The sequence below is a fragment of the Odontesthes bonariensis genome, chromosome 6 (assembly GCF_027942865.1).
Source record: "Odontesthes bonariensis isolate fOdoBon6 chromosome 6, fOdoBon6.hap1, whole genome shotgun sequence".
In the NCBI taxonomy this organism is placed as follows: Eukaryota; Metazoa; Chordata; class Actinopteri; order Atheriniformes; family Atherinopsidae; genus Odontesthes; species Odontesthes bonariensis.
The window spans coordinates 18,149,984-18,164,929 of NC_134511.1; the positions used below are offsets into that span (position 1 = coordinate 18,149,984).

The 14,946-nt window shown below is 40.5% G+C and overlaps 1 protein-coding gene across 1 annotated transcript in view; it reads left to right on the forward strand.

The window, feature by feature from the left end:
- oxct1a (3-oxoacid CoA transferase 1a) overlaps window positions 1-13,165 on the forward strand; it is a 46,377-nt gene extending 33,212 nt beyond the window's left edge. Inside the window, exons 14-17 of the mRNA XM_075467731.1 lie at window positions 3,790-3,879; window positions 4,751-4,831; window positions 12,170-12,271; window positions 12,374-13,165. Of these exons, the coding sequence (XP_075323846.1) occupies window positions 3,790-3,879; window positions 4,751-4,831; window positions 12,170-12,271; window positions 12,374-12,409 (309 nt within the window). The 3' untranslated portion in view covers window positions 12,410-13,165. The remainder of the gene's footprint in view (window positions 1-3,789; window positions 3,880-4,750; window positions 4,832-12,169; window positions 12,272-12,373) is intronic.
- The last annotated feature ends 1,781 nt before the right edge of the window (window positions 13,166-14,946 follow it).

The following is a 14,946-nucleotide window of genomic DNA, read 5'->3' on the forward strand; positions in this document are numbered from 1 at the left end:
GCCCATCAACTCCTCATTTTTATTTATTTATTTTTGTTACAATATTTAACATGATGTGATAGTGTGATAGACAGAGAGAGAGGGAGAACGAAGAAGAGAAAAAAGGAACAGAAACATGAAGAGACAAACAATGAAAAATCAGACAACCAGCTGCTACACCTGTAAAAACAAAACTGAAGACAATTCACGGCTTTTGTGGGGAATCCAGCCTTAGAAGCACCAGGAGCACCTGTAAGCAGACAAGCAGAGAACAAACACACAAACAAAACAAACAAACAAAAAAGCATAAGCAGCAGTAATCTCATATAATACACAGGTGACCTTAAACCACAGGACAGCACAACAACTGCTTAGTGAGCATGCTACTGGGCTAATGAATGTGTGTGTGAGAGTGTGTGTGTGTGTGTGTGTGTGTGTGTGTGTGTGCGCATGAACAAGCAATACACATAGATGGTCCCACATAATAACCATGCTTAAATATCAGTGTATAGGGCCACAATCCCCACCCCCCCAGCAATCAGAAGCAGGCCGAGAGGGCCCCCAGACCCAGGCCACCAACAGCCCCCAAGGTGCACAGAACCCGGGAAGACCACCATAGGGACAACCACGCATCCCCCCAGAAGACAGCAGAGGAAGCCCCCGGAGAGAGCCCCCACAAGCATCGGGCAAAGCCCCCCCGGTGACCAGAGGTGGCAGCCTACAAGCCCCGCCAGGCCCACGTCACCCAGACATGGGCCGCGCGCCGGAACCGGTCCCCGCGAGCCCGAGCGCCACCAAACCCCCCAGCAGAGGCCCCACCCAACACCCGAGAGGGCCAGGCGCCCCAGACAGCCAACCGCAGTGGGCCAGCGCACGCCCCAGTGCCCCTGGGCAAGCGCCCCGGGAGTCAAGACGTGCCCACAGGTGGGTGAGGCCGCGAGCAGCGGGGAGAAGCAATGCCCCCCCCCATCAGGAACAGCACAGGCCAGAGGACAGCAGGACCCAGACCCAGTCACCCCATAAATCATATAAGAAAGAAGGGAAAAAAAAAACATCCACACACACTCACACAGCACATGCATCCATCCCCCAACTCCGCTGGAGTGTGGCACAGTGGGCACATACGGGGGCCAGCAGCCCCCCAGCCACCACAGACCCCGAACCAGCAGGACAACTCCTCCTCCTGGCCCCCCCCGCCCCAGGCAGCAACCAGGCAACAGGGGTGCGGGAAGACCCCTCCCCATCATCAAAGCTTTGTTAATTAAATGACTGAATTACTCTACCGCTGGTGGCAAAGTCGGCAGAAAATATTTTTTTGGATATAGTTACGAAAATATGCATGTTCCCTCTTCGTGCCCTCTTTCGTGTCCTGTCAGTCCGATGTCACATGACATGGCACCCTCTGTATCCTCTATGAAGTGATTTGGTAAAATACTAATCCTGACAACTGTGAAGGACACAAGTTTCCACGACTAGTTGGGTGCTGCACTTTCATGTGGGAAAGTTTGCAAGAGCGTGGCAACTACATCCCGCCATGACTAAACAAGTCTAATGTACCGCAAACCAGAAGTTATTGCTTGAATAAAAAAACTCTTGCATAAGACTTAGTGAGCAAGATGGACTAGATTATCATCTTATACTAACGTGTCATTTGATAAATGGGTGCTTCGTCACACACGTACGGATTATGATGAATTTGAGTTTCGCTGCACGGGACAGCTTTGATCAAAGCTAACAGATAACCGCATCCAAAGCTGTTCATCAGAGGCAATCAAATACCAATCCTCTTATGAATGTGGGTCACATTCATTGCTCAGTGAACCACAGAGGTCCAACCTGTCTGTAAGTCTTCACCACAGTTTTGTTTTATTCCAGGCCGTTATGTTGTCATTTGGTGACACATTTGGCCTCGCACACATTCACATTCACATCTAATCACATCTAACAGCTGAACTGTTGATCTAGTAAGCTTGTTTTTTGTTCAATTGAGTACAAACTGTGGCTGTACCCTTTTATTGCAAAATTTCCATTCGTACCATTTTATTTTCAGTAGCCAGGAAAAAAACAACAACATTTTTTTCATTGAATTTTAAAGTCCAGGGTAGTTCCAGCTAACTGGAACTATATAATTTCATTCAAACTGTCAGGATCATATTTAGCTTTTCACTTGACGATAACCAGACTAGTATTTGAGCACCATTGTGCTTATGATCTCAAAAACAGATGGATTATCATTAGCCAAGGTGGAGTGCATTAACAGGTGTCCAGCTCAGACGGCAGGTATAAATCCCTGCCTGCTGCCATCAGGTGGGACAGTGTTGTACCCTAAGGCCTGTGAGCCCACTGACTGTCAGCCAACGCATGAACATTGATCATATGAAAAAGGACACAATAAGATGTCATAGCGGTTCACTTTCACTTGCTGTTCTTTAGGATAATACAGTGAAGTATATGCACAGCATTTGCTTTCCCCCACTTCCTCAAACCCACCTTCTCTTACCACAACCTCCTTTTTGCTCTCAGTTTATATCTTCTCTGCCCAGCTGGTCTCCCCAGAGGCAGACAGTACCCTTATGATGCACCACACTTGGCATGTTCACCCTCTGGTTATTGAGCAGAGAGCAAAACAGGCTCTTCACGTGATTGATGAGGAAATGGGATTTTAATTCAGTTACTGAACCGTTACCCCGTGGCCATATCTGCATGTCAGCCTTCCCTATTTGGAAACCAGCTTGCTGGGGACAATGTGGAACTTGAAAACAATTTTTCACAAGGCTGGCAATAGTGTTATGGTGATGATCTTCTGGATTTTTTCTTTTTTGAAAAGTGCTTTTTTGTTTGTTTTTTTGCCTGCTTTTAAGAGCTTTGATTTGTTTTTCTTCTTTTGTGTAATTTGAAGGAAACATTCATTTATTTTTATTTACTCGCTGACTTGTGGCCCGAGGAAGCTGTAGAATGCCCGGGATGTCTGCACATAAGCATACAGGCACGTTTAAAGCTTTTAGTTTAACGTTTCAGAGAAAACAGGGGGGGTAGGACACTTCTTGCTTACTTCGGTGCTGAACAACTTTGTCTCTGCAATGCTTTCATTTGTTTGCTATTGTCATCATGTTTTTCTGTCTAAAATAAGCTGCAGTAGTTCTGAATATTTATGGGTTAACTGTATGCTTGTTTTTGTGGGTTTTTTTTTTTTTTTTTTTTTTTTTTTTCTTAAAGACTTGCAAATTAGTCTCTTGGTGGTCCTAATTAGATGTTTGAGTTGTGTTTTTTGTTTTGTTATATGGTACATTTTTCTATTGGGGACTGGGTATGTTCCTTTCATGTTCCATGAAGTTAAAAGTGTTCCTTTTTTGAAAGGGTATTCATCATATGTGAGACAGACCTTTTTCCATCATTATTTGGAACACATTTGTGGTTACACCGCTGTCACCTTTTGTCAAGTTTTTTCAGGGTCTCACTGTTTTGGGGATACTGAGCACAGAGTGCATCTTTCCATTGAAGACACAAAGCTTCTTTGTAAACTTTTCTGTTTTTGATGGAGCGGAATTTCCTTTTGAGACATTTCCCTCTTAGCTACAGGGGAGTGAAAGGCATTGTTGACATTTCTATTTAGCTGCCTTTTTTTTTCATTTATTCATTTCTTTGTTGATACTCAACATTTTTATGATTTTTCTTGGCCATGGAACTTTAGGGTATATTTTAGCGCTGTAATTAATGTTTAATGTTTGGGATAGATTGTATTGAAATTGTTGTTTTTGTCCGACATCAAATGACTAAAACTAGAATGGATCTTTTTTCTTCCATTCTTAGGGAAAGATGGTGAAGGGAATGGGAGGAGCCATGGATTTGGTGGCCAGTGCTGGAACCAAAGTGGTGATCACCATGGAACACTCAGCTAAGGTGGGTAAGAGTGGGTCTGCCTTTTAACATGCTTCTTCTGACCAATATTGCTTGGAGCAACCTAACCCAAGTCAAATTAACTTAGCAATTTCCTTTTCCCATGATGGGATCTTCACCAGGATCTTTTATATCTGCTTCCTATAATAATGAATGAGGGAGTGTTATGGCTGAGGACAAGTCTGTAAATGGCTTGCTTAATGTCTTTTTACCAGAGAACATCCTGATGAGGTTCGACACAGAAACCATGCCCTGCTCATCAGTTTTCAATTAATTTAGATGCAAGTCTAGAATAGGACTCCTCTGTGTTTCGAGAAGGGCTGATTCGTTAGACTCCGGCTCCAACTCGAGATGAATTACCCCCAAGGGGCTTCTTACAATAGAGGTGGACAGTACAACTGAATTGGTTTACTTTTAGAAAGTCAAGACCGTCATGATGCAAGGGCGCTGTAGCATTCTGTATTCACAGAAGCATGCTGTTTTTTTTGCTAATGGGACTCTTGTCTGGCACCCGGCTATAGTCCAGATGGTGCAGCAGGTGAGCATAAATTTACTGCCCTGAAGCCTGTTTTCACTCATGATGGGAAAAGGGGTGGATGATGTATGATGTGTGCTTTTCAGGCAGCATTGGAGGCATTTATATGTGTGCTTTTTTTTCTTAAAGATGACGGGGGGGACTAAGGCGCACACACACACGGAATATGTCCTTCAAATTCTTTTGAATGAGCGTAAACAACCGGCTGCATCCTTATAAATATTAAAGCTTCATAGTGTTCAGTCTTTCAGGGACACTGTTGAAGTCTTAGTTAATGGCTTAGTTAATAACTGACCTTTCTTTTAACCAACTGTTTGTTTGTTTGTTTTTTCCTTTCAGGGAGGAAAACACAAGATTTTGGAGAAGTGCAGCCTGCCTTTGACAGGAAAACAGTGTGTGGACCGGATCATCACAGAAAAGGTGCATTTTTATTTCATTTGTGTACATGACATACGTAATGTTTACTGCTTACCTTTTTCTTTTTTTTTCTTAAATCAAGGCATAACTGTGAGTCTACACGGTTAAATTAATATTAATACTGTGCATTATCACAATGTAGTCAAAGTAGTGACTCTTTTTCGCATCCATCGACACAAAATACTCCAAAATATCAAGGCAAAGACAGTTTTTGTTTCGTTTTGTTAACATTACTAGAAGTAACTCTGAAATGTGCCATGTACATACATTTGCAAGCGAAAATAGAATTGTTAGATTGCTATCTCTGCGAAGTGTTAATAAATGACTGAAATTGAATTCAACAGAAGAAGAACCCCAGGTCAAAATTTCTGTTATTGTGAATAGATGAGTGATAATGTGAAAGACGAAGTGATTTCCAAAAGGCATACAATCAAGATGGCACATTTATTTAGTATTTTACTTTAGTAATGTCTGACTTTTGCACTTTCAAAGTTTCTTCTGTAAACTTTATAGCTATACTCATTGTGTAATATTGTCAACTGATGAGGAAAGAACGAATCCATTTCAGGTGAGTATGGGACTTAAAACACACAGAAAACAGCACAGCTAATCTATACATTTTTTTGCTGTTTTATTGAACTGTATACATGTTTTGTTTTTAGTCCAGGGCTGTTCACCTTGAAGCAGGGAGTGACTTAAAATGAAAAGCAATAAGGTGACCGAAGGTCCATGGGTTTGAATTAGTTTTTGTTCACAGCCAGACAGTTTCATGATCATGCTGACAGTAAGCAGGGCACACAGAGACCATGAAAATTTTGCATTTCTTAGATGCAATTTCCTGCATTTTTACAAAATTGTGTCCCGTTTCAGCTCAATACAGAACCGTACTTTTGTTTCTAAATACGGGACGATTTCGTATTTCAAGGGACTGTTGGCAACCCTTCAGTGGTACTCTGTCTGAATCAAATCCACCCCTTAATAAAGCCTATAAAACTACACTAGCAACGTGATTCATAAAATCATCAATGACATCATATTACAATATTATTAAGTAAAATGTTCCAATCTACTTGTGAAGAATTAATGCGGCAGGGAACACACGATGTGCAGACATTACAAGCGCTTTATTGATACCCACACAACCCGTACCTAACTTTGGAGTTAGCCGACCTTTCTTTACGATGTCCAGCTTCTCAGTAAAAGTCCCCCGGGCAAATGGCTGCAACAATAAATTTGCCACCAAATCAACTTCTCCTCCTCCTTCAGCCATTGATGTTTTGTATAAAACGGAAATTTACCTAACGACTGTTATTAATAGTTGTTAGGTAAATTATTAATTAATAATAATAATAATAATTATTATTAATAGTCTATTAATAACTCAACTATATCTTATAAAAGCTCCTCAATATTCGTGAATTCAATAACTCGAATAGCACTAGCACTATGTATTTTTTTGTAGCATCAGACGTCATGTCAAAATCTACCCAATCATCGAATGTGATTAAAATGACGTTTCCATATTTCTGCTTAGAGCCAATCAGACCACCTACTGTCATGGCTTAGCCCAAATGCAGAACACACACACAAGACCGATATAAATAATAAATGTTTATTGCAAATAAGACTGGATGGTCGGCAACTGAAGATCCTGGAACTGGATGAGCACTGTACAAGAGGAGGAAATTAGTAGAGAGTTGTTTAAGGATACTGAAGGTGAAGTGGATGACGGCTTACTGGTGAGTGAACGAAATCCGCCAGGGAGGAGTAGTGAGGTTCTTGGAGAATCCGGAGATGGGCTGCGTTGGAGGGTGAACAGCGTTTGGTCAGATAAGCTTTCCAGAGGGTTGGCAGAAGGTTTCATGGATGGGGGTAATACTCTCAACTGAGTTCCTTGGCTTGATCCAAAAGCGAGAAGTTCTGGAAACACCTGGTGTCAAAAACAGGACAAGATACATGAGCAAGATTTGAGCATAGACTTGGTCGGGGTGGTAACAAATGTACCATACATGTGAACACTCCGACGAGGAACTGCAGACAAGGTGGTTCCTTTAATCCTCTCCTGATGAGTGGATAACAGGTTGCACCTGTTGCTGGTGCCTCCTGAAGTCAGACGCCACCTCCTGGAACAGAGCTGTAAGCAGCAGCCAAACACAACCAAGCCTCCAGAACCTGACACCTACGCCTGCAATGGGCTGTTGGGGGCCATCAGAGACAGTCTAATAACATTGGTTCGGGGTTCGCTACGCTGTCTTCTACATTCTAGATGTAGTTAGGGCCAGCAGACCCAATTGTTCTGGCCTCCCGGCAGATTTGTTTGCCTGGCAACCAATGATAGCTGAAATATGATTGGTTAAATGCGTCAATATGAAAATACACGTCTGGCAGCAGCGCAGCCAGGGGAAAGGAAACGGACAGACAATAAAATAGTAAGATATGAAATGAAATAAAATAATAATTAAGAAAATCACAAACAGATGTTCATTTTATTTTGTTTAAGATATTGTTTAGGCCAGCAGAGAAGGCCTTGCAGGCCCTGATGGCCCACCACTGCTGTAACATGATGAAATGTGAGAGACAAATGCTCCGTAAAGGCAGTTTAGGAACAACTGTTTGAGGCTCATGTTCAGTGGCTCTTATTTTCACCTCTCTGAAAGATATTTCTCCTGCATATGAAGGGAAATTCAAGTTGTATACCAATAACCAATTTTTATTATTTTTTTATTTTTATTTTTATTTGCTGTGATTTATTGCTTTTGTGTAAATCAGTCTGGTGTGCGTCTTTGCTCACAGATCCTGATCTGTGCACTCTGTGATCACGTGGATACGTCTTGTTTTCTAGCGCGTAGCTTTTGACACTAATTAAACAATTTCCACGAGATGGAAGATGAGTGTTGCTTTCTATTTTCCATTTGCAAAACAGAGACGACAGGGTGAACTTGAACTTGGGTGAGGCAGGGCATCTTCGTTATATGTAATGCAGCATTACATATCTAGCATTACTAATGCTAGATACAAAATGAAGAGTAGTGGAATACATGAAGGAAGAATACAGAGGTATGAATACTGACTGGAAAAAAGGAGTGGGAGAAATGTGAAAATAAAGCCCAGAGAGAGGCTCAAGTGTCCAGTGAAGCTTGGTGTTGCTACAGTTTTGTGTGCACTCTGATCAGGCGCTTATTACCCTCCAGTGGTTTCTGCCTTCCAATGAAAACATGACCTGTCATCGCCAAAGTCGGTGTGTTTTTGTGCCCTCACCCACCCTAATCCTCCTCATTCTCAACTGGCTTTTATCGGGATTGCACAACATTTGTCAGCAAGCATATTTCTGTCAACTTGTATAAAGGTTAAAGCCCTTTCTGCGGCCCTGCAAACCCTATTACCACCTCATCCTCTCCACCTTCTTCATTTCAACTTCTGCTGCTGACTCTCCTGCTCGCCGTAAGCGCTCTCTTTCTTGAATACATGCCCGGCTTTTTACTTTCCTTAGAATGACTTGTATTCTTGCTATCCATGATTTATTCATTTATTATTATTAATTAATTTAATTTTCGTTCTCTTTTAACACACATTTTCCACTTGTTTCTTTGTCCTTTTTATTTCCCTACTCCCACATCCCCCATTTTCAACTTTAGTCATCAGATCTTGTGCTCTGAATACTTTAGTGAATGCTTCTGCCCTCCATCCACAACAAACCAGCATTGTCTGTCATGAAGTAAAAGCATTATGTTGAGAGTTTTTGATGTTGCCAGTCTCTCTTTGTAGTCTGGGCAAGCAAAACCGAACCCTTCAAAAATTCACACATGTAACTGTCAGTTTGTCATCCTCTTGCAGCCTTGGCAGCAGCGTTGAGAGTCCAACTCTTTTGCTACCTCCATAATTGGAATAAGGACGTCAGTGGAACAGCTTAGCAATTACTTTTAGCTTGGTTAACTGGCAGCTAGCCATCAAGAAAATTGATCAAATGATGATTTTTGTACTGGCAAAGGGCTGCTGTTGTCTACTGACATTAGCACAACAGCTAGATTATTGACACATTTGACATTCAGCTTTTTTTTTTTAAAAGACAAAAATATAAGCATCAGAAATGAGGAAGATGGGATGAAAATCCAACCATGTATCAATGCATTAATCCTTATTATTTGCATATTGAGATTTAAATGATATATTTTGTTTCTATTAGACATCAAATGTTAGAAGAGTAGAAAATGCATGATGGAAAATTTATCTGTTGTGTTATTTCGACATTCTTAAAGTTTGGGTGTTTGAATCTACACCCACGAGAAGACACCGATCGGGATGTGATCTCCATCAATGCTGAACTTTTCCTCGGGCTTTTTAAAAAGATTTTCTTGATATTGTAATTCAATTGGAGAAGTCAGTTGGAATAAGGTTCATCTTGGTAAAAACACAGCTGAATGGGATAGACAAGCACTGCCTTAGAAACACTGTTGCTCAAATGGTGCAGCTCTAAGGCAGAGTAAGACTTTTCTAGATTCCAGAGTGCATTAAAATGTGTATGGTATGCATGAGTTGATTGATATGATCAGTAAACAATTTGCAATGATTGCAAATTTGCCATTTACCCTTAGGAAACCTCCCGGTACCTTACTAGCACAGTGAACCAACTTCATGATCAGAATTTCAAGAAGAGATTTTGCTGAGGGATATAAAAGACCCGAAAGGAAAGCTCTGAAAGTGGCGCTCGAGCAAGGTTTGTGTGTCCCCAAACCAATCCATTAATGAATGCAGTTATTTCACCATGACTACCGTGAAGAGAAAAACCTTCATCTGTGATTGTCGGAAAAATATTATTATGGTGATCACCCGAGGTAACTCCCAGCAGTTGAAAAGGATGGAACATAAACCATGCAACAAACAGTACCTTTAATAAGCCTGATATTGCTTATCGTAAATGTATTCTCCAATGGTTCTATCCTCATATGATTAAACATTTTGGCTCCAAGTTGTTTTCTAAATGAGAGCAGCAAGGGGGATATTTAAAACCTGCTAATGATACTCCCTCCCCATTCAGACACATGCAGACGCTAACATACACAACGCATTCTCACAAGTGCGCACCCTCCTTGGCTCTTGTTGGCCGGCGGGATGGTAAATCAAGTGTTGTCCTAAATAGCTGTGTTTTGATTTGAGGCTTGGGCTGGTGGGAAACCTCTTGCCTCAGGCTGTGTCTCTGCTGCTCCTCTTTGTTGAATCATCTTATGCTTCCATTTCTCCGCTTTTGACCGCAAGTGCCCTGTTTACAAGCGTCTTTGCTTGAAGCAGCGTTATCGTTAAAATGAAGAAGTGCGTGTCATAGTGAAGTAAAATCACATCACCTCTATGGTCCATGTGGCTTGAGCTGCTCACAGAGATCTCCATCTCCCTCTCTTTCTCCGTATATATTCTTTTAAATGAAAGATTTAAATTAATTCATGCAAGATGAAGCAGATTGACTCCTTAAATATTCAGTCATCACAGTGAGCCCATGAAAAATGCTACCTTTCTCATTTTGCATAATAACAGCATGACCATAGAAGGCAGTAATGGCTGCAGCAACCAAATTGAAATTATTTTATGGTTCTACTCTGAGTTTTTCTTTGAACACATCTCCAAATTAACTTTAATTGTAATTGCTTGAATGTATTACAAGTTGTGTTTTTTTATTTTTTATTTAATACTATTTTTGTCTTTCTTCTTCTCCTTATGTGGAGTAGTTTCCTTGTTACATGACATTCAGCCTTGGCAGACAACACTTCACATAGGCTACCAGACTTTTAATGAATAACTTGCATCAGTCTAATAATTATGAATATTAGATGTTAGAAATGAGGTCAACTGATGCACATACCCAAACCACTTTGTGTCCAGGTCTCATAGATTTTGAAGCAGAGTGAAACCGAGTTTCACATTGACATATGACAGGATCTCCCACACACCAACTACCTCTGATACATTTTGATAAATCTTCAATTCCCATTAATCACTTGTGACAAATGTCACAGTTAGAAATGCACGTCGGTGTCTGTTATCCATGGACCCTCGTCCCTGTGACATTCCATCTGTCTCGCTATATTGGAGTGAGTTATCCGCCTCCTGCTCTGTCACTGTATGGGGTTCTAATGAGCTGAGAGTCATGACAGGCTGAGGCATCTCCTGTCAGTCCCTGCTGAGAAAGGCAACAGGGTCCTGCTTGTCCTGAAAAAGTATTTTGCATTGATTGCATGAATAAGGATGATGGCATCGCTCGAGATTCAGTTGTAAATTGTTTTTCACGAGGTGTACAGTATGAATTTCTGCCTGATTTGTCATGTCAGACCTGTGTTGAATAGTAATTATGACCCAGGAAGGTCTCATTTCTGTCAATGCCACAAAATACTTCAAAATCGGCTCAAAAATAAAATGGAGTAGTTGAAACTGGGTATTTACATTTGTGTGTGCGTGTGTGTGTGTGTTTTTGTTTGTTTTTTTCTCTTTTTTCAAGCACTGATATAAACATTGATTGCGACCAATGCAACAAGCATAGTCGTCACTTAAGTTTTGGAAACCAACAGCCTATGAGAAGGGGGAGAATGGGATGGTACGGAATTGATTGCATGCTTCCGTGTTTTCACCCTCAGATATTGCACTGCTCTTCTTTAGACCCTAGCCCGCACATTGAGAAAGTCCCTGCTTACACTCAAATATGCTCTGCTTCATCTCAAAACTGTTTGCACTCAGATTCACTGTAGAAACTACCTCTAATTAGTTAACTTTATGTTTTATTTATTTTTTTTGTTGTTGTCTTTTGTGGCAGTGTCTCATGAATTAAACATATTTGTGCGTGATCTTCAGCTTGAATTACTTTGCATTAATGATGATCTTTCACATTTCGGATACATTATTCTTAAACTCCGGTAGTTTCCTCTTGTGTTTAAACTCCTTAATAGCTGTGCAACATTTACAATGTAATTGTTCATTTGTTTGTAGTGGCCCAGCTTCAGGGAGTTGAGGGCTTCTCTCGGAAGCGTCTCTTGGATGTGTCACCAATAATTGCTGCTATTTTGTCATCTCCGGTATGGGTGACAGTGAAGTGGTACTCTGGCCTCCTGACTGAGCCACTTAGGTTTTTTTTTTTGGCGAGCTTATTGTTCCTTTTAGGTCCATTTGATAATCGAGGCCCTGACATCTTTGTATGTCATTCAACCCATCACACACACCATAGGGGCTTAAACCCACCTGTTACAGAAATAATTAATCTCACAATTTTGTCTTTATATCTAACCACCCACTACCATCTCTCACTCTAAAATACCCATATTTTTCCTCCTGTCTCTTGTCTACCTTCCGTCGTTCTACCAGGCTGTGTTTGATGTGGACAATACAAAGGGCCTGACTCTGATTGAAGTTTGGGAGGGCCTTACTCCTGAGGATATCAAGGCATGTACTGGCACCGATTTTGAGGTGAGTAACCGTAACAGTTTGGCTACCAGCATCATAATGTATTTCCTGATGTCACGTTTGATGAAAATGCTCCATCTCCCTGTTCCTCGTGGTGTCATCTAGGTGTCGCCCAACCTGAGGCCTATGCAGCAAATTTAGAGGAACTTCCAATGGGTCTGAAGATGTGTTTTTTGGTTTGTGTTGCTCCATTTCTCAGCGACTAACACCTGGTGATGTAACGGTATAAGTTGGGTCAAATATGCTAATAAAACACAAATGCTCAGTTCTCTGGTAATCAGCATGCAAATATCTAAAGGATTTACTGTGCAGCAAGGACAACTGAATAAGACTCTTGGGAGCCAACATTAGTGGCTCTTGATGTGGTGTAATGAAGTTTTTAATTTTCACTTTTCTTGTGTGCAGCTGTTACCAAATCATCCTTTTGAAAATAACAATTAAACTGATTATAATGTTAAGTTTTTGTAGGAATAAGATAAGTTTTCTAGTATTTTGAATGTAACTGATGCAATACAATTTAAATCGCAGTTGCTGTATAAATACGGTGATGTATTAAGATGGAAATTTAAAACATAGCGCGTTAGAGGAGAAGGGTGTTGGAGGTCGAGTGATCACTTGTGCATCACAGATGGTAGTTAGTTTGACATTGTGATGCAACAACAACAAATTATTTTTATGCAGTCTTGCTTTTCTGCATTTGAAAAAACCAGGGAAATGCAGTAATGTGGGTCACATGTTTGTAACAACCACTTTTGCCATAATGCCAGCCTCTTTTCTCGGCAACTCAATGCAATTCAGACCGAAAAACTATTAGCCTTAACGTTTTTGTACTCAGACATTTGTTCCACTGTGTTTGTATATAAAATAAAATGCAACCTGGTGTGCAGTGTAAAGCAAGTGTGTCTTTTGGCTGGTTTGTTATGTCTTCCGTATAAGAATAAACAAGCCATCAACAGTTTGCTCATCACATAGTATTGCTTGAAAGCAAATGACTCTTTAGAGAGTGCAGGTTAGAGCTTTCTATATTTAGATGGTGGGCTCACATTGACATTCTTTATGTGATTTCTCCACTTGAGAGGTACTGTCATTACCTGAGGGCTGTTACATAGCTGGCAAATTCCGCCAGTGGGATTTTGGGTCCAAGAGATCAACTGGGTTGGATCATCAAGCAGAAAAATGGAAGAAAGTGACAGGGGCTTTTGCCACCGGCTGTTGATGTTTATCCACCCTATCCTTTCATGAGTAAAACCTGAGTGGTACCATAGGAGCCTACGGTTTGTAACATTATTCACATACTCTGAGTTGGATGCAAGGAGGGAATTATGAGAAACGCGACAGGCTTTAACGCTACCAAATGTCAACGGTAGAACTGAAGGGACCCTATTCTTTAAAATGACTAATTGTAAACGGGTGTAGTAAGCAGGTTTAAGCAAAGTTGGTTAAAGAGAGCAGACAGATGCAGTAACACCGCATTAAAGAGCATTTACTGTGTGTGTGTGTCAAGTGTCTATTAAGCACTCAGATTTGTGGCAAACTAATGTCAGGCAAATCCGACATGATGTTTTGATGAATTGACTTGACCTTTTTTGATAAATTACGTAAGCTTCAGTATGACTGAACTTGAATCTATATTCACCATTCCTTAATTTCTCTAGGAACAAATTTTACAAGATATTTAGTTTATATTTCGGTAAACCGTATTGCATCTTGAATTCCAAAAAAAAGTGAGAAACGTTTTTAGTTTTTAACCCCCATCAAATTCGAGCTGAGCTTTGTTTTAGTTTTTTTTTTTTTTTTTTTTCCCATGTTCTGTTGTGAATGAAATATTGCTTTATGAGATATGCAAATCACTGCATTCTGCTTTTATTTCTGCACATTTTCCCCAGCATCCCAGCTTTTTTTGGAATTGGTGTTGCATTTGACAATCCTATAAGTGGAGACACCACAGCGAAAGGGATTTCTGCTATGTGATTATCGATTTTGTATGTCCGAAATATTTTTAATTTGATTAGACCTTACACCCGTGCCACTTCACATCAAAAATTATTGTTGAAACACCACCAAATGGGAAATGGACAGAAAGAAACGCAGAGCAAAAATGGTTGCCTAGGAAAAAAACTTGTTAAATGAACTTTTGTTTAAAAATGTAAAGAATATATATATATATACAGTGTATATACTGTAGGTGCAAGGCATCATGAAATCTGAAGACTACCAAAAGATTTTGGGATGCAATGTAGGGCCAAGTGTCAGAAGGCTGGGCCCGAGTCAGGGGTCATGGGTGTTCCAGCAGGACAATGGCCCCAAACATACATCTAATAGCATCCAGAAATGATTGAGGACTAAGTGCTGGAGAGTTCTGAAGTGACCAGCAATGACTGTACCTGCACAAACATGGGAGTTAATTAGGCCCAAATAATATGTTTTACCAACAAACATATTATTAGGGCCTAATTAATTCCCCTAAACAAAATCCAAATATTTACTTTTAATAAGTATAGTTGAAATAGTTAGTATTCACTTTATATCGGCTAAACACTTCAGTGTAACGACATTAAATCTTATTGCATGAAAAAGTACTTTGGGTTACTTGTGACCGTCTTGTTAATTGAATGAAAACAGATCTAACTAAGATTGATAAGAATAAAGCTGACCAATCTTATACTGATTCTTTCAAT